Source organism: Mytilus californianus, unplaced genomic scaffold (genome assembly GCF_021869535.1).
Source record: "Mytilus californianus isolate M0D057914Y unplaced genomic scaffold, xbMytCali1.0.p SCAF_1, whole genome shotgun sequence".
Classification (NCBI taxonomy): Eukaryota; Metazoa; Mollusca; class Bivalvia; order Mytilida; family Mytilidae; genus Mytilus; species Mytilus californianus.
In genome coordinates this window covers 90,649,168-90,669,690 of record NW_026262581.1, presented here as the reverse complement: position 1 = coordinate 90,669,690, position 20,523 = coordinate 90,649,168, and the positions used below count along the sequence as shown (strand labels likewise).

At 31.3% G+C, this 20,523-nt stretch overlaps 1 protein-coding gene across 1 annotated transcript in view; it reads right to left on the bottom strand.

The window, feature by feature from the left end:
• Nucleotides 1-9,515: 9,515 nt before the first annotated feature.
• LOC127738351 (fibropellin-1-like) overlaps nt 9,516-20,523 on the bottom strand; it is a 39,750-nt gene continuing 28,742 nt past the window's right edge. The window contains exons 8-11 of the mRNA XM_052249553.1: nt 19,075-19,185; nt 14,309-14,419; nt 13,741-13,757; nt 9,516-9,575 (exon numbers count right to left, since the gene is read on the bottom strand). Of these exons, the coding sequence (XP_052105513.1) occupies nt 9,516-9,575; nt 13,741-13,757; nt 14,309-14,419; nt 19,075-19,185 (299 nt within the window). The remainder of the gene's footprint in view (nt 9,576-13,740; nt 13,758-14,308; nt 14,420-19,074; nt 19,186-20,523) is intronic.

Below are 20,523 nucleotides of genomic sequence, written 5' to 3'. Positions count from 1 at the left end.
TATAGCAATGCGGTTTCACACTCAGCAAAACAGTCACAATCGGGAATAAGTCACGTCCGGTAATTAAAAGATCAGAAAATCTAAGCGTGAAATACCTGACGATAATTAGAGATGCAAAATATCAATTAGGATAAAAAGTATCATCATCAATTTATGCCTTTACACCTACCGAAATTTTTATACATTATTTGTTAACACCTCTGCACTGTTAATATTAACATATAAAACTAAAGACTGAGTAACAAATCGATGTCAATTAAGATAATACATTATTAACAATTGTATCCAGAAGCAATGTTGCTTGTTTCTGGATCCAATTGTTTATTATGTATTATCCTATATATATTATCATAATTTGATTTATTGAATAAAATAAAACCAATAAATCGACGTTTGGAACTACATTAGCTATAAAGGACATAAACAGAATAGAGTAATTTTTCTAAGGTTAACATTTCTTAGGCACTTAGTTCCTTAGTACCGTCTTAGTTCGTGAAAAAGAGTATATTATAAATTAAAGTACTGACTACTGAGGAAATGAAAGTAAATAAAAAAAAATCTGCGTTTCCCTTTCTGTCGGAACTTATAGTCGTGCTTTTGAATAGTTTTTGTACTCAAAGCACACGTAAAAAAGGGATCAGTAACATGAATAGTTTAAGCATTTTTAGTGTGTTGAGTTCTTATAATTTTATCAATATACAAATAAAGAGATGTGGTATGATTGCCAAAGACACAACAATCCACCAGAGTATATATTCCATGTAGAGGACTACTATCGAACGCGCAGCATTTGATGGTGTTAAATAATCAAATTTATTGATAGCAGTATTTGGGTGGACAGAATTTATTAAACCACGAATAAGAGCTAAACAATTTGACTTGGGAAGGGGTCTAAATAATGGAAATTTTAAGATCAATATTACATACCAAAACTGCAGTAACTTCCGCTATATCCAGGATCACACATGCAGGAATACCCATTGATATGATCTAGGCAACTACCATGGTGACATGGAGATGATTTGCATTCATTTATATCTGAAATGTGATGTTCAAAATAAGCGCATTGTGTCTTGTGTTTAAGTTCACATGTTTCTGTATTTGTTTAATATTGCGTTTTACAGCTACAGAAAATTGTGTGCGTATCAAAGAGAGAATAAGGATTATCTATATTCTCAACTGCATTAGTTATTTTATATATTATCTTAATTCATCACGGATGAACGACGAGTTTTGATTCAGACACCTTGATTGCAACTATAAAAGATCATGCATACAATAAAACTGTCTACATAAAGGTCCATGAATTCTTCTAGGGCAGAATTTCATCTTCTATAACTATAGTTTGACATTACCGAATACAATGTACTACCGGATATTAGTTGTCATGGACGAAGAGCGAATACTACTAGTGGAATAGGAATATAGGAATATACAAAGGTTAACTGGAGTTCATGCTGCTCAGTCGTAGGATTTTAATGATGTCTTGCTAATAACTGTTTTTCCTACCTTATTGTTTTCTTATTGTATAGCCTGTCCGTCTGCTTTATTCTTGTTTGAAATAACAGAAGTGCAATAAGTCTTCCATAAACTAGTAGTTTTTATAAGTAATTACGAACATATTCATAAGGCTTTGTCGTTACAATAAACATTTTCGAAAATGTTTTACGGAATTGCATTTTAACTCTTCATGAGGTATGGATTTTCAAATATTTTGTCCTCGAGCATCACGGAAGAGACATTTATTGTCGAAATTCGCATCTGGTGCAGTACAATTTTATAAGCTATTAGTTATAATCCTTTTGTTGAACAATGTTTTTTAACTTTGCTCTCTAACAAGACATAATTGTGTACTTGAAATTTTGTGGATTTTTTATAGTGATCACTGATCTACTGATATGAAAAGGAGATACTACAAATAATTTCCTGCAGAAACAGTGACATAAAATATCTATGTTACACAGAACTTTGAGTGTGTCCCTTTGATATAATGATTTCCAAATTTGTAAAAGATTTTCACTCATCTAGCAAATAAATTTCAGTTTTCTTTTCCGCACTTGATTTCAAGATACAGTTTGTGAAGAATGACACACATTTTACACAAAAACCGCTCCAATAGAGTTATGAGGAAGAACGACTGAAATCATCATTACATCAGTTTTACAGTCATATCGCGAATAGCTTGCCCGATACGATGTGTCATTTTCTCAACTCACTAGCAACATGTTTTATCGAGTATAGTCGTCTGATCGGAAATATTACTGAATTTGTTCTATTCCAGACTGTGACATTTTGACTGAGTGTGAATTCGCATGGAGGGTGATGCATGTATAGCAGGAGACACTAAACCTGTCAACACACCCGGTCTGGTTCTTTTTGGAGTTCATGCTATTCACTGAGTTTTTGTTTGTTACATTGGTTACCTTGGTTTGTCTCTTCCTAATCTATTCACGAGATTTGAAGAGCGGCCAACTACTGCCGCCTGAATTTATCGCATTTTATTTATTCCTTTAGGTTACGAATATCACCTTACAAAATAAAGTTAAAAAGACATATAGACCTAACGAAACGTGGCCTAAAAGAAATATTCGACAATCCGTGAAGATACTTATACAACATATTTCTTTATTTTTCCAGTTTGTATAATTTTTGTTAGTTATCTAATAGGAATTGACAAACGGTGAGAGTTGAGCTTTCAAAAAAAGTTTCTTTCCCTAGTATGGAACCGCTTCAGTGTTTAATAATGTTTTATCTTATGTTTTTGTTATTTGACGATATCATTACATACCTGCTTAATAATACAGTACAATACAATAATCTTTCGGTCTATTTGTCAGAATGTTCGTAGATATAAGAAGATGTGGTATGAGTGCCAATGAGACAACTCCACATCCAAGTCAAAATTTATAAAAGTAAACCATTATAGGTCAAAGTACGGTCTTCAACACGGAACCTTGGCTCACACCGAACAGCAAGCTATAAAGGGCTCAAAAATTACTAGTGTAAAACCATTCAAACGGGAAAACCAACGGTTTAATCTATATAAAAAACAAGAAACGAGAAACACTTATGAAGCACATCAACAAACGACAACTACTGAACATCAGATTCCTGACTTAGGACAGGTGCAAACAATTGCAGCGGGTTTAAATGTTTTAATGGTACCAAACCTTCACCCTTATCTGAATTAATAGTGTAACATCACAACATAGAAAGACACACTATAAAATATCAATTGAAATGGCTTAACTCAATCAAAAGACATATTAACACCAGTGAACATACACTGAACAAATAAATTTGATCTATGATACAATGTAAATACAAAATAAATAAACTAAGGGAAGACTAATTAAAGTAACATGCTATACCGCTGTGAAATGTTAAACAATTTAAGAAAAACAATATGATTGAACAAAAATATCAGCCATTTGCAATTACTTTAAGCACAGCTAAATGAAAATAATTTTGTTGTTAGGTATACGTGTACAGTTCAAATGGAGAAAGGAAATATTTTTTTAAATTAAATAATTTTGATGTCCATAGTACGAAGAAGTGAAAATTTATAGTAATACTAAACACTTATCAAAGCTGGTATATAACCAGATATAACCCTGAATAACATTAAATAACAAAAAAGCATTACAATTAGTATAAACAGGTCAAATAAACAAGAAAGTACGATTTGAGAGTACTCGCAGTTACTGACAGCTAGTTAAAAGCCAAAAACAATTAATAATAAAAAATCATGCATCAGAGACTAAAATCAGCTTAACCACATCCCAGGGATTTAGTATTTTAACGTCATGGACATTCAAAGAAGACATGACTTGTGCAATGCCAAAAATAAATGTATCGACAGGCAGTAGGATAGTTAACCTCTTTATAGATCAAAATGAACGTGGGTGTGTCTTTATACATCCCGTTTGAACAGAATACAAATTTAGTTATGTTTTAATTTGCTGATGATAAAATCGATATTAGTGCCAATGTAAACTATATTCAAAGATCTAATTACAACATTGGTGAGATAACCTTTCCTAATAAGTTTGTTTAAAGGTTCGATGAGTTCACACGGATCACATAGTGATTTCCGCGCTTTAAGTACAATATTACCGTAAAATTTAGGATGTGAAATACCGTTTTTAATCAGTTTTCTACATGTAAAGCCAAATTTACTAATCAAATCTTTGTATCTATAAAATAATTTAGTAAAAGTTTTACGTAATTTATGGTAACGAAATCCCTGACTTAATAATTTACCAGTGATGCATTGATTACGTTCGTTAAAATCTATGACATCATTGCACACACGGGCATAACGAACGAGTTGGGATATATAAACACCGTATGATGGAGTCAAAGGAACATCGCCGTCTAAAAAAGGAAAATTAATAATAGGGAATGAAAAGTCGTCTCTTTTGTCGTAAATCTTAGTATGGGGTTTTCCTTTAGAGATTGAAATGTCCAAATCTAGAAAAGGACAACTACTGCTGTTTATGTTAGATTTAGTTAAAGTAAGTTCTTTTGGGTAAATTTCGGTATTATATTTACAGAACTCTGGATTATTTAATGAAAAAATATCATCTAGATAACGGAAGGTATTGTTGAATGTATCAACCAAATGTAACAATGACGTGTCTTTTGTCCCTCTGGTATCTTTCGTCCCTCTTTTACTGAGTTTGGTCATAAACTGAGATTCATAGCAATACAGGAATAAATCTGCTATTAAAGGGGCGCAGTTAGTGCCTATAGGAATACCTACTACCTGTCTATACACTTTATCGCCGAAACGTACATATATGTTGTCCAGGAGAAAATTTAAAGCTTCAATCATATTTCCAGGAAGTGTATCTAGCATACATTCCTTTTTGTTACAGAAAAAAGCTTTAAACGAGTTACAGCAAATAAATTTGTTTTGAGATTTTTCAAAAGACCATTTAATTAAATATGAAAACTTTTTCTTGATAAGATTGTGTGGAAGTGTACAGTACAACCTGTGACTTCCTCTTAGTTATGTACACCCTCTTGTATGGTCACCATCGAATGGTGGCCATTTATTGGGGTATTCAATCTTGAGATGTTAGCCATTTATTGGGGTCATAAACATAGGTTGATGTTTTATCTTATTATGTTACCTGTTGAAACCAATCAGGGTTGAAGTTTTCAGCTTGTATGTTTCATTAAAATTTACCTATACAGGTAACTCAGGTTTCTTCTCAAATTGACATTTCACCTTTTCTTGAAAATGTAGAATAGAATGTTTGTTTTAGTCTTTGTTAATTCATATCATTTGTTGATTTTTCTGTCTTTAAATTTACATATTTTCTTTTTTTCTAATGTTTTTCTTTTTTTATGTTATTATTAGGTCTTTCCACTTTTCTGTGGAAAGACCTATTGTATTTGTTCTGATTATTAGGTCTTTCCAGTTTTCTGTGGAAAGACCTATTGTTTTTGTTCTGATTATTATTATCATTTTCTTCCGCCAAATTTTATCCTCGCGTAACATTTTTGTTTCGCAATATGTCGCTAAGATATTTCTTATATAGTATCATACAGTTTATGCGCTTTTTATTTTCATCCATTCTAAGCCGAACAATTTTCTTTGTAAGAGTTATCTCCCCAAACAGTGTTTTCCTTGTGACTACATCTACTCCGTAAAGGCAAAAGAAAGCAACAAATTTATTTTATAAAATTGCTCGTTATATCCTTCGCATGATTTGTCCTATGTTGACCAAAGCGATATGAACACTCCATATGAGAGTTATTTCCCCTTATGCATGTGATGTAAGTAATATGCATTTCTAACTGGTAAACCATAAGTGATAGAGACATAGGGTCTTTTGATTTGAGGTCCTTGGTCCAAAAAAATGAAAATTAGATCAAGGTCAAAGGTCAAGGTCACATTCTAAATTTTGATTTTGGCTTATTTTCACTTACTTCCAAAAACCGTACAAGATACCGGGTATATAGGGTAATATGATTAAAGGTCCTTGGTGTATGACCTTGAAATTGAGCTCAAGGTCAAAGTTAAATTTGATGTTCTAGATTTTGACCTTTGCTTTAACTTCATATTTAAACACGATAAAGCCATGGGACTTTTTTTATTAGGTTGCAATTTACATAACCTTGTAAAGCCAACCGGAAGTGAACTTGTGTAAACCGGAAATAGCTTTGTTTTCTACTTATTTGATGTAAAGTGTATTGAACAATATATTTTTGGAATCAGTATCAAGTAAACTATCAAATAAAAGCGGAAGTGCCATATTTCAAACCGGAAGTAACAATTTATCTCCTTTATTTAGAAAATAATGTATAGAAATCATATATTTTTGGAATCAGTTTACAATAAGCTATCATTTGACGCTGGATATATTATTTCAAACTGAATTTTCATAGTTCTATTTCAAAATTGATCTGTATGGGTGGAAAGACCTTCAATTGTTCTCTGAACAATTGGTTTTTAATTATTATTATTATTATTTTCTTCCGCCAAATTTTATTCTCCCATAAAAATTTTTTTCGCAAGATGTTGCTAAGATATTTCTTATATAGTATCATACAGTTTATGCGCTTTTTATTTTCACCCATTCTAAGCCGAACAATTTTCTTTGTAGGAGTTATCTCCCCAAACACTGTTTTCCTTGTGATTGCATCTCTTCCGTAACCGTAAAGAAAGCAACAAATTTATTTTATAAAATTGCTTGTTATATCCTTTGCATGATTTTTCCTATTTTGACCGAAGTGATATGAATATTCCATATGAGAGTTTTTTCCCCTTATGCATTTGATATAAGTGATATGCATTTCTTTTTTGTAAACCATAAGTGATAGAGACCTAGGATCTTTTGATTTGAGGTCCTTGATCCAAAAATAAGAAAATTAGGTCAAGGTCAGAGGTCAAGGTCATATTTTAAATTCTGATTTTGGCTTATTTTTAATTCTTTTCAAAAACCGTATAAGATATCGACAACATATTTTTACTAAATTGTAAGTTGCGACATGTCGTAACACATAAATTTTGGTTAAACGAGTATGCTAACATTAAATTGAAGTTTTCTCCCCTCTTTTATTAAAAGTTAAGCATATAGTGATATAACTCATTAACCATATATAATTAAGACCTATAGTCTTTTGATTTGAAGCCCTTGGTTTATGACCTTGAAATTGAGCTCAAGGTCATAGGTAAAATTGACGTTCTAGATTTTGACCTTTGCTTTTACCTCATATGTATACATGATAAAGCCATGGGACTTTTTGCATTACGTGGCAAGCCACTTGACTATGGAAAAGCCAACCGGAAGTGACCTGGTGTAAACCGGAAGTAGCCATTTTGTACTTATTTAATGTAAAAGTATATTGAACCATATATTTTTGGAATCAGTATCAAGTAAACTATCAAATAAAACCGGAAGTGACATTTTTCAAACCGGAAGTAACAATTTATCTCCCTTATTTAGAAAAAAATGTATAGAAACCATATATTTTTGGAATCAGTGTCAATAAGCTATCATTTGACGCTGGATATGATATATCTAACTGAGTTTTAATATTTCAATATCAAAATTGATCTTTATGGGTGGAAAGACCTTCAATTGTTCTCTGAACAATTGGTTTTTAATTATTTTTTATTTGTTTTTTAGCTTCTTATTCTTTTAATTTCTTCTTGGAAATAATCTTGAGTAGAAATGACAAAAATTCAAAGATAAGTTATTGACTAGCATTTGAAAACAAAAGAGAGAATCCTTTAAATAATTATTTTTTCAGTAAAAAATAAGTTATTGTACATGATGTACATGGTATTCTATTGTTCGTTTGCATTATGAAATGAATTAGTATTCATTATAACTTATAATCATGCAAATGATATGTTTAAAGGAACCATGAAGCAAGTAATTTAACAAGCCAGTTTATTCACAAATTTAAATTATCAATATCATGAATATCAATCCTTTTACAATAAATTTTGTTAACCAAGTTATCATGATTATTATTCAGGAAAACTACAAATATCATTATATGGTATAGGAATAAACTATTTTTGTTTATCTTTGATATTTTTCAAATCTCAAAACGAGTTTTGCATGGAGAATCACTAAAGAGACTTACAAAGAAATTATCTAAAGAAAAAATTGTCTTGTTTTTTGAAACAATTTTAAACTTATCAAATATGTTATCTTCAGTTTGGCTAATTTTGTCAGTTAACAGGCAAAATTTGTCTCCAGAAAAAATAAAGTACACTTCTATATAGATTGTGACATTTTTATGGTCTATTAATTATATCACTTTTTGTTCTGTGTATTATATTGTCGAAACTGCAGGACTGGCATATGCATGATAAATATTCTTGGTATACATTTGCAAAGAATATTTCACTCAACTCAGGCCTTTTAGATAAAGTTAATAATTGCAGGGACTTGAATGAATTAGATTCTTTAAAGCCCTTGATTAAAAATGTATTTTAAGAACAAAAATAAGAATATTTTTGAAAATAAAATAAAAACTTATGATGAAAACAGTAAACTCAAATGCTTCACTAAGTAAAGAATTAGTGGTCATAATTTAGAAATAGAAAATGTTGAATAAAAATTCCTATACAGGATAGAATTGTTTGTAAAATTAACATAACAACTTAGAGATAATCTTTTTGAAAATTGTTTACCCCGAATAATGTCTCTGTGACCAGTTTATGAATAAAATCTTGAATCTTATGAATAAAATCTTAACCAAGAACAAAAAGTAAAAAAAATGCTAAACCTCTATAACATGGAACTTTTAAAATATTGGCTCCTTTATTAAAGAAAGTCATTAGAACTGAGGGCAGAAACCTAATAACTTTTTTCCATGTGTTTTGATTTCTTATAGAATTGTTATTTCTTTGCATTATAATGTTTGTTTTGTTTTTTTTTGTTAGAAACTTGATTAAATTGTAATATGTTTATATGACAAAATGAATAAAAAAATTATCAAATTGTTCTGTAATGAATATTTTGAATATACATGTATTTATTCAATAGAGAAATAATGAATTGCCTAAATTTTATTTAGAATAAGTCCTAAAGATAATCTTAAACATTTGTTAAACAATGTTAAATGCAGTAAGTATAAACAATTTTGATTTTAGAAAATTAATTTGAGAAACACCTTTTCAATGGAAAAAGACCAGCGTTGTGAAAGTTTGCATTATATCAGAAGATGATATTCATTTATTATTCACTTGCCAAAAAAAATACATGTAAATAATAACTTAAACTGATAGAATTATTTAAAAGTTATAACATCAAAACACACATTTGCAAACAGTCATGACAAAATTTTTACAAAAAAAGTTAGGAAGCTTTATGTTCAACTAGTTTTATTATTTCATTTTATTTTAGAATTTTCTTGTCATAATCACAGTTATTAAATTTGACAAACACAAAACGTCATATATTTTCCTTGAGACACTTTACCTGTAAGTTATGTAATTTTAACATTTCAATGCAGTCATGATTTCTCTTTATCCTTGACCTATGTCACAGGTAGTACTGTAGTATAGAGAGTAGAACAATTATAACTGTCAACAGAATTAAAAGGACCACCAAAAGCATGTATTTTATCTAAAACCTCTAAAGAATTTTTAACACTCCAAAAATAATTAATACCATTATTTTCATAAGCTTTATTACAAAAGTTAATAACAAGTTCTTTGATAGTAGTAAGGGAGGTAGTTAGAAGCACTGATAGTTTGGTAGTAGAACACTTACTAGATGCGGAGATGAAACGGAATTTAAATGTTTTTTTGTGCAATTTAGGTAACCAGTACATAGTAGGGACTTTCAAATGTTCGGAAGAGGCTTTAAGCTGGGTAGTGGCAGTGATATACTTGTTTACAATTTGACTCTCTGTGGAGCGTACGGACCTGAATGTAGATGAATTTGTAATTTCGTTTTGGAGAACTTCCGTGTAGTATATGCGTCACACCACCACTACATTATTTGCTGCTTTGTCTGCTGGTACGAACACAAACCGCTTTGCGAGTACTTGGAGTTTATTTTTTATTCTAGAAATGGGAATATCATGGACCCTATTACTAATTTCAGAATTGTTTTCAAAATGAGATATACGAATATTAGCAGTATTCATAATTTTTTTCAAATAACTGTCTAGAGATTTTTTATCAGATTTTTCACGTTTACAACAATTTTTACAGTAGACAGACAGAGCGTCTTTAATGACCTGACGACACTGTTTCCAATCTATTTTAGATGGAGGACGGTATTTCGGTCCTTTCTTAAGAAAAGTTATGACCTCACGGTCTTCGACGATGTTGAGGTCTCCTGTAAGGACATGACCATAGGGAACATATCTAAAACTAGATGTTTCACAGTCTCAAGTGGAAGGAGCATTATTTTCTATATTGACATCTGATATAACTGACGTATAATTAAAAATCAAACTTCTGCTGTTTTTTTTTTAATAAGAATACGAAATAATAGGTGGTTCTATATTATCAAAATATGGAGGTATTTGGATTTGGATGGTAGAGTCATTGAATATACTAGATAAGTTAATAAAATCAATACCTCTATTTATATATTTTAATTTAAGAAAATGCCGTTTATGATTTTCAGGTTTATCGATACTAGGAAATAGCCTATGATGACAAAATGCTGTAATAATACGGGTGTATTCATACATTGAGCTAAAAAAAGAAATTTTATCACACTCCAGAAAAATAGCATATAATTTACTTATTGGTATCCTACCCAGTTTGCATAATACTTGATGTCTGCCATTATTTTTTATTATAGATAACAGATCAGCAAGTGTATAATTTATACGATGTTTAATACGTTGATTACGGTTTTTGCGTTTGCCATGAGACCTTTTATTTCTAAGTCGTTTATCGACAATATTAATGACATCGATTGAAGTTTTAGTTATGTTCCCCTGTCCTAATATTTTGTCATTAAGACAGAGAGGATAAGCTGTTTGAAGTCTTTTTATCCAAAATAATTCGCGAACTTCACGTGATTTTTCAAATTGCTTGTGTGATTCTCCTGGTTGTTTGTGAACGGTCTCAAGTGGTTGGAATTTTATAAATTTTAGATTGTGATTATGCTTATCTAAATGTTGATATATCAAACTTTTGATTTTTTTTAGGTCTACGAAAGCGGTAAAGGTGTTCTTGATTTCTTTTGTAATACTCTCGTCCCGTCTGTCCCACATATTGAATACCACACTTAGGTTGGGTTCAAGTTACCACATATATTAGGTTTTGAGTTTTTCAGGTAATGTCACAGGAAAAGGAGAGCAAAAAAGCTCTCCCATTCACTGTTGACCTTACAGTATTTTGTGAAGTTAATCTAAAACAGGTTAGTCACTTTTTGGCATTGTACGGGAAAATTTGTGGATATCCACATGCATTTTTGTTAAACAATCTGGCTATAGAGGCATTACAAATACGTTTGTTTAAGCACGTGGATATCCTAGAAGTAGTGTTGTTAATAATTTTCTTTCCATTACGTAAAATCATGATAATAGGGGTATAGGAAAAATAAAAAAGACCGGAGGTTGTAACAATGAATAAGGATCACAATTACGGAATAGGAAATAATAGGCAAAGCAGTAAAAGAACTCTTACAAAAACTGTTATAAAAGGCCCGACGTAAAGACTTAAGTATTACAATACTGACATATAACAAACACAGGGCAAAAACATTGTAAGTAATCTTAGTAAAACCATAGCAGGGGGCAATAATAAAAATAGCAGGCGTAGATGAGTATTTATACATCCAAACCCCATAATATATAATTAACAATTAAAAACAAAGATATAATAAACATGTGAAAGCTCTCTCACAGGCAAACAACCCATAATTGAAAAATATAAGGGCATACACCACAAGCACGGGGACACATTCTACTGCATCCACACAGCACGAGCAACAAACCCTTGAGTAAATAGATATAAGAAGATGTGGTATGAGTGCCAATGAGACAACTCTCCTACACGTTTTATACCAACAACCGATGTTTATTGAACCTTAGAAAAAAACCCACTGTTATTGTATGTTATTGTAAACCATTATATATTTGTTTCTTCTATTTCCCTAAGTTATCTTACTTTTCTGTATTATTATTCTTATCACAAATAACTTCGTACTCGGCACAAGCTCCTGTTCATAATGTTTTTGATTTAAATATAGACGGAAGTACAGCGGCTGATAAAACGGTGTTTCAAGGTGTAATTGTTATCCCTTTGAAAAAAGTTCTCGGGCTAGCTTTTAGCAACTGGGGATATTCTTTGATACAATATTATTATTTGCCTGATAACCGTAAATTTGCTATCTATAATATAAAGATATAGACCAAGGAGCGTTTTTCTGAACCGCCTTAAATGCACTTAATTCTGTGAATTTTGTATTCCATTGATCGAGTACTATAACCTTATATTCTTTTTTTTTTATCTACATTTTTATTTAAAAGTTGGAAACACTAAAATTATAATTAGTTTTATGGCTCATAAATAGTTTTGAGGCCTAGACATTGTGATTGCACGTTGAAAGTTTTTGTAAAGTCAATACATTTCACAATCACAGAAAGTTTCAATACATATACAGACAAATTCTAGTTACATCATTATATATTTGTTAATTGAAGAAATAACAAAATGTTTAAATTGAGAAGGATTAAACATGACATAACCCTCAACTCAAACAAATTTATACTTGTTTTACAACAATGACTACTATATCCTCTTTGACATGACATATGCTTTTATGGTCATAGGTACCATGAATGCATCGTTTTGCACAAGGTATTTCCTCCACAATATCTTTTAATGTCTTATTACATATTTTTGAACAATCGTTTCTACTAAAAGCTGTTTGTTTGTTGTTTTGGCAGCACATTAAAGTTTCTCTTTTTCTAATACCGTCACAAGGACGAGCGCACCTTGTCCAAAGTAAATGCATTCCAAGATCACAAAAATTAACTCCCTGACCACATTCATCATCACACCAAAAATAAGGAACGAAGAGGGTAACAATCAACAAATGAAGCATTTCGACAAATTGAAACGTATATCGTTTATGAGAAGTATAACTAGATAAGTGTCAACAAATTATTCTATATAAGCGACGATAATGTGAGCCGTCAGTCTTTCTTCGCTTATATTGCGCAGGGTTCTTTTAATGTGTCAGCAGTTTTGTTTTATTTCTAAACTTGATTATATTCTTGTATTGCATTCCAGAATACAATAAATTTGTCGACTTTTATTGAGTAGTTTTACAAGGGTCTTGTATTGTAATTTTCCTAACAATCTTATAATCTAATATGAGTTTTCATATAGCGTTTTAGAATATTAAAAAAAAGAATACCATGCTTATTATAGAGAAAAACAGAAAATAAGTTTACCAAATAATCGTATATTTTTAAGCCCCAACCGCAAGGCGAAAGGGCATTAAGTGTTACCCTTGACCGTCCGTCCTTCCGTCCGTCCCATTTTTGTTTGAGCGGGGGCGTTCGTGTCCTCAGACACATTCTTCTATCATCTCATTTTGTTTTGGAAGTTCGTCATGTCCCGACTCCAGATCATAGAAATTACTAATTTTGTTTTACGTCAATACACTTGATAGCAATTGAAATACACATTTTATAAAGTTCGTGACTTGAAGCGCTTTTCTGGATTAACCTTCACCAAAAACGCCCAAACCTTCACATTTAAAAGCCATTGATCAGTAAAAACGCTGCAACGTTTGGAACTATATGACCTAAAAAAAAGACCTAAACAGAATAGCCTTATTCATCTAAAGTTAACATTTTCTGAGGTAATGAGAGGTAACCAAAAACATCTGCGTTTACTTTGAAATTGAAACTTATGACTTATGATTTTGAATAGACTTTGCAATCAAAGCACACGTCTAGGGAAGGGATCAGTAACATGAATAGTTTAAGCATCTTTAATATATTGAGTTATTATAATTGTATAAATATGAAAATAAGGAGATGTGGTATGATTTTCAATGGGACAACTATAAACCAGAGTGTATCCATCAGTTTAAAAAGATTGAATGAATGGATGCTTAAAGGTTTTTATATTGAATGAAACATAATACCTCTAGACTAATGTTGAACCTTACGGGTGCTTATATTCTACGTAGGGGACTACAATCGATCGTGCAGTATTTGACAGTGTTAAATAATCATATTTCTTGATATTAGTATTTGGGAGGAAAGAATGTGTTCAACAAAGAAATAGAACTGGACAGTATGACTTGAAAAGGGGTCTAAATAATTGAAATAAATGATAAATATTACTTACCAAAATCACATTCACTTCCGCTGTATCCAGGATCACATGTGCAGGAATACCCATTGATATGATCTAGGCAAGTACCATGGTGACATGGAGATGATTTGCATTCATTTATATCTAAAACGTAAAATATTACGAGTTGTTCAAAACAAGATCTAAATGAAAGCGCATTTTGTCCTAATTTTTAAGATCCCATGTTTCTGTATTTGTTTAATGTCGCGTTTTACACCTACAGATCATTGTGTGCATATCTAAGAGAATATAAGGATTGTCTGTGTTCTGAACTGTATTAGTTCTTTAATCATTTAGCTTTTATCAAAAACAGTAATTTATCACGTAACTTCATCTTCTAGAACTATAGTTTGACATTACCGAATATAATGTACTACCGGATATTTAGTTGTCACGAATTCTACTAGTCGAACTAAAACTACTTGCCTTTCTATAGTATACAAAGGTTAACTGGAGTCCATGCTGCTTAATCTTTGCATTTTTAAGATGTTTAGATGTTTTATTAATAACTGATTCTCCTACCTTATTGATGTCATATTGTATTGCCTGTCTGTCTGTTTTATGTTGTTGTTGAAATTACAGAAGAGCAATACGTCTTCCATAAACCATTAGTTTTATAAGAAATTACGGCTTTATCGTTTCACAATACACATTGTCTGAAATGTTTTACCAAATTTCTGTTTAAATTAATCTCTACAAACAGATCAAAATGTAAAACAATGAAGTTCTTTGCAATTGAAAAGATGTTAGGCAAGTGTAGCGTCATGGAAATTATTTTTACCATCCAATTCTAGTGAATGATTGTCTGTTTCGTGAAAGATTGTAGAACACCCAATATAATATAAGGAATCCTGGTGTAAATAAAATTGACTTAGCTATGGAAACTTGTATCATAGTGATAATTTATAAGAAATTAGTTCTAAACATTTTGTTGTTATTTTTAAATATTTTTTTTACTTTACTTTCTAACAAGAAATTATTGTATACTTGTATTTTGGATTTTTCTATTATTTTTTATTAAAATTTGCTGTTACAAAATTCTAGAAATTATTTTAAACTAAGGAATATATCTCCCTCATGCAAAGCTCTGATGTCTTGCCCGGTTTTGGCTCTACTTTTTTTTCCATTTTGGATCATAGCTCTTCTTCTTTTTATTAAGCTTTGGATTTTAAAATATTTCGGCCTCCAGCATCACTGAAGAGACATTTATTGTCCAAATGCGCATCTGGTGCAGAAAAATTGGTACCATTAATGTTATTATTAATGATCTATAATGTTTTTATTAATGATCTACTGATATATGAAAAAGAATGATATAAATAATTTCCATCCGAAACAATGGCCTGAAATATCTATCTTAAACAAACAAATAATTATGACCCTTTAATATTATGTTTCCAACAATTTTAAAATGATTTTCATTCATCTAGGAAATAAATGTCAATTATCTATTCAAAAAATCAAAATAAAATTTAAGGTCATATGTAAGTATAAACAAAAAATGAGAGATTTTTTTCCTACCATGCCAAAATGTAGTAAATATTGGAATATGTTCAAATTTATAATAAAAATTATAGGTCACCGAACTTGATTTTAAGCTACAGGTTGTGAAAAATGACACATTTTGTATAAATTTATAACGAAAAAGCAGTATTATGGGAATAGAAGGAGAAAACTTTATTCTTTTGCTAGTAAAGTATGTTGTTATGAAGAAAGTCCAGTGTAATAAAAATATTCTCACCACTTTAAAAGTAAAATAACAAAAATACTGAACTCCAAGGAAAATTCAAAACGGAAAATCCCTTATCAAATGGCAAAATCAAAAGCTCAAACATATCAAACGAATGGAAAATAACTGTCATATTACTGACTTGGTACAGGCATTTCCTAATGTAGAAAATGGTGGATTAAACCTGGTTTTATAGCTAGCTTAACCTCTCACTTGTATGACAGTCGCATACAATTCCATTATAATCCACTGATCGACTTCAATTTTGACCCCAAACAAACACAAATAATTTTGAGCGCCTAGTAATAAGGAACACTAGTTTAAAAAAGTATGAATTTGCAGCAGTAGATTTCAAGCTACATGTTGTGAAAAATGACACATCTATACTACTAAAATAACGAGGTCCAATTTGTTAGCCGGCATGACGTAAAAACGACCAATCAAGGAATTCAACTTTATATATAACTTATATAGGACAATGGTGTTGATTAACAATTACACCATTCCAGGCCTTTTTTTTCCACATAATTGATATTACCAATAATTAACAAGTTCCGGGTCGAATCCGATACTGATACCAATATTATATGTCACATGCAGTTTCCGGTTGTAGTATGTTCTGTATCTTCCTCTTCTATTATGAGCACCACCATGGGTTACGGTGTAAAAGAGGAAATTTAACACACTGTTTCGGTTCAAATTTAATGTGAGCATTTGCCTACCCAGTTTCCCAGCATGGCCGTGACGGGTTTTACTACCAGAAAAATAACCTTCCCCCAAAACAATTAGTACAATGCAATAAAACATAAGAACACACACTCACCTGATTCGCCCATCCTCAAAGTATAAAAAATGCAAATTATAAAAACAATTATATAAAAAATAAGGGACAAGGTCACCCTAGATGCCGCACAAATGGCATGGCAACGAACGGGAAACCGCTAAGGACATACTTGGATTCCCAAGCTGTTTTCCTGGTAGAGGAAAGCCGAAAATCCTACGATAAAGGATCTCGGAAAGAAACTACCGATCCATTAGGGGGACAGCTAAAACCCTCAGATAGTTTCCCACATGGAAACAACTAATGGATCCCATGAACAAATGTCTCGTGTCTAAAACAAACCTGAAAATATCTGCAGAAAATTTCCTCAACAAAAAAATATAATCCAAAACATAAAATATACGATGTAGGGATAATAAAATTTATCCATGAAACAAATTTGAAAAAACGATTTCAAAGCTGTTGAAGGATTCTCTCTGCAAAATTTTCACGTCCACTCTCATCGGCATGCAAAATAACAAAACTAAGAAAACCAGGACGGCTTCAAATAGAAAGATTTTGAAAGCAGAAAAACTGTGCACCTTAAAACCAAATGACTTTATCAGATGACAATACGAATACTAAAGATCAAGGCTAAAAATAAGGCGTAGGTACTTTAATTTAGTCACGGACCCGCGATGTCGCGGTTGTGTTCTAGTTTTGTATAAAGTTAAAAAGCATTATTATGTGAATATAAGGTGAAAAGCTTTATCATATTGCTAGTTAAGGTGGTTGTTATGAAGAAAGACTCAATACCTAATCCACTCATCGACTTAATTTTTTCAATAAAAACAAACTCATGTAATCTAGTAATAAGGAATAGTAGTTTAAAAAGTATGAATTTGCACAACAGTATCATACCATCTGCCCCATCTTATGGGTATTACATATCACTATTAATATATTACGCTCGTAGAAGTTTACACTATGCTGATTCTATAACAGGGATGTGCTCCTTACACAAATACCGCTCCAATAGAGTTTTGAGGAAGAACGACTGAAATCGTCATTACATCTGTTTTACAGTTACCATCACGAATAGCTTGCCCAATACGATGTGTCAGTTTCTCATCTCACTAGCAGCATGTTGTCGCGGTCTGAGGTCTTTAGATATGAGTATCGTCTGATGGTTAATATTACCGATTTGTCCTATTCCAGATTTTGACTAAGTCTGAATTCGCATAGAGGGTGATACATGCATAGCAGGGTTTACTTTACCTAATAACGCAAATGATCTCGCTATTTTTGGTGTTCATACTATTCACTCAGTTTTTGATTTTTAGCTTGGTTGCTTGGTTTGTCTCTTCTTAATCGACTTGTCAGATTTGAAAATCGGTTTTATAACTGTCGCTTTAATTTAATGCATTGTATTTGTTCTTTTATGTTACGAATAGAACCTTACAAAAAAATTTTAAACACATAGATACCTTACGAAACATGGCCTTATACAAATTTTCGGCAAAACTTGAAGATACTTATACAACATATTTCTCTTGTTATCCAGTTTTTTTTTAATTTTTCAAAATATCTATTCAACGTGACATCAGTGGTTGAAGAATTCGTTTTATTTTGGCACTTTGAATTAAAATTATTGTAAATTTATGAAAAACAAAATTTTTGTGGCTTTGCCGTTTCAATCCATTTCATTATTTAACTTTCCTTGCAATGAAAATTCCATCATATGGAGTATGAAAACAAGATTAGACGTGAGTGTCAATAAAACTGATAAAATGAAAGACACGCGTCCATATATCAAACTTTTAATCCTCTCCAGGTCTTGCAAGTTTTTAAAGATTCATGTCTTTTACATGAATTTCAAAAGGAGCGAGACAGGGTGCACCTACAGGGTAAGCGTCTCATGTTAGTAATGCATCAACCGCCAAGCAAATTTGCAATCAGTCAAAATGTCACAATCAGAAATAGGATAAAAAAGCGGATTATTGACATTATAATTCGCTATTAGAATACAGTTTGGCTCAATTTTGTAAAAAATAAGCTCAAAATCATCGCTTGTTTATTTTTGTCTTGCAAGACAATAATTCGACATCATTTGGGTCCATATGGATACAACCTTTAAATTTACTCTTAGCTGGAGATGGTTGTGCTGAGCATGTCCAGTGATTAAAACGAATGTCAGCCGAAAAAGCGAAACTAGGGAAGACAGTTGAATATTTTTTAGCATCTAACTGTTTATTAAGTCGTACCAATTACCTGTTTCACAGTTGTCTCCTGTGTATCCTTTTGTGCAAGTACACACATATCCATTTATTTGGTCTAGACATATCCCATGGTTACACGGAGATGAGCCACACTCACCAATATCTTTAAAAAAAAATTATGGCACTTATATTGAGGTTTATTTAATGTTTGAAGTAACATCATAGTTGGTATAACTTATTAGAATACATAGACTTCAAAACTATAGAAATGTCTGGTCCTCCAATTTTTAGGCTTAATTAATTTTATGTCCGCACAAACAGGTGATTTGATTCAATTCCAAGTGGTAATAAAGCGGTTAGAGATGATCAAATGTTATTGTTTATATCAACTACAAAGTCTTGTTTTGAAATAGGAGACGGAAAGTACCAAACTAGTTTTATGTTTTTTAGATATTGACACACACACATGTTTTTCCAGTTTCCTCAAAGTTTAAGTAATAAATGGAGCAAATTCATAGTTTGACATAGTTGACAACTAGGAGATCTTAAGTCGTCTCTGTACATATATATGGGGATATACTAAGAAGTACCATGTTAAATTTCAATTGCCCTTTATATTTCTTTATTCTGCAAACCAAAACCTTGTAGGCGGGAAAATTTTGTTTGACAGTCTGTTAAACCATTTATTTTCTAATCAACAACTGTTCGAACGTCAAAATAAAATACCTTACAATGTATATGTAAATCTTCGCACAAAAAACCGTCAGATACAGTTCAATTTATGTGAACGTTTAAAACCTATTTACGATTGATGTGTTTGATTATCGGAACATAATTAACCTTACACTTGTACAATATCAAACAAGTTAGAAACTAACAGAAAATTTGTCACGAACATATACATAAATAAAACATTTTACTGTAACAGCTACACATTTTAGACTTCTCGTCACTTTCATTTGGATGAATAATAACGACATCGCCATTTTAAAAATAAACATCCATGCATGGGCATTCAATAAAACTAATATATATAATATATATACAACCAAACTTGCAAACCAAATCTTTGTATATATGGAAGAATTTGGTAAAGGTTTTAAGTAATTTGTGGTAACGAAATGCCTGACTTAAAAATTTACCAGTAATACATATATTACGCTCATCGAAATCCAAAACGTCACTACAGACACGGGCATAATGAACGAGTTGGGATATATAAACATCGTAAGATGGTGCCAGAGGAACATCACCGTCCAAAAAAGGAAAATTAACAATAGGGAGAGAAAAAACATCCTCTTTTTCGTAAATTTTTGTATAGAGTTTCTGGTGTAAAACTGAAATATCTAAATCTAGGAAAGGACACTTATTGCTGTTAATATTTGATTTATTCAAAGTAAGTTGCTGTGGGTAAATTTCGGCAGTATATTTAGAGAATTCTTGATTATTTAACGAAAAAATATCATCAAGATAACGGTAAGTGTTGTTGAATTTATAAATT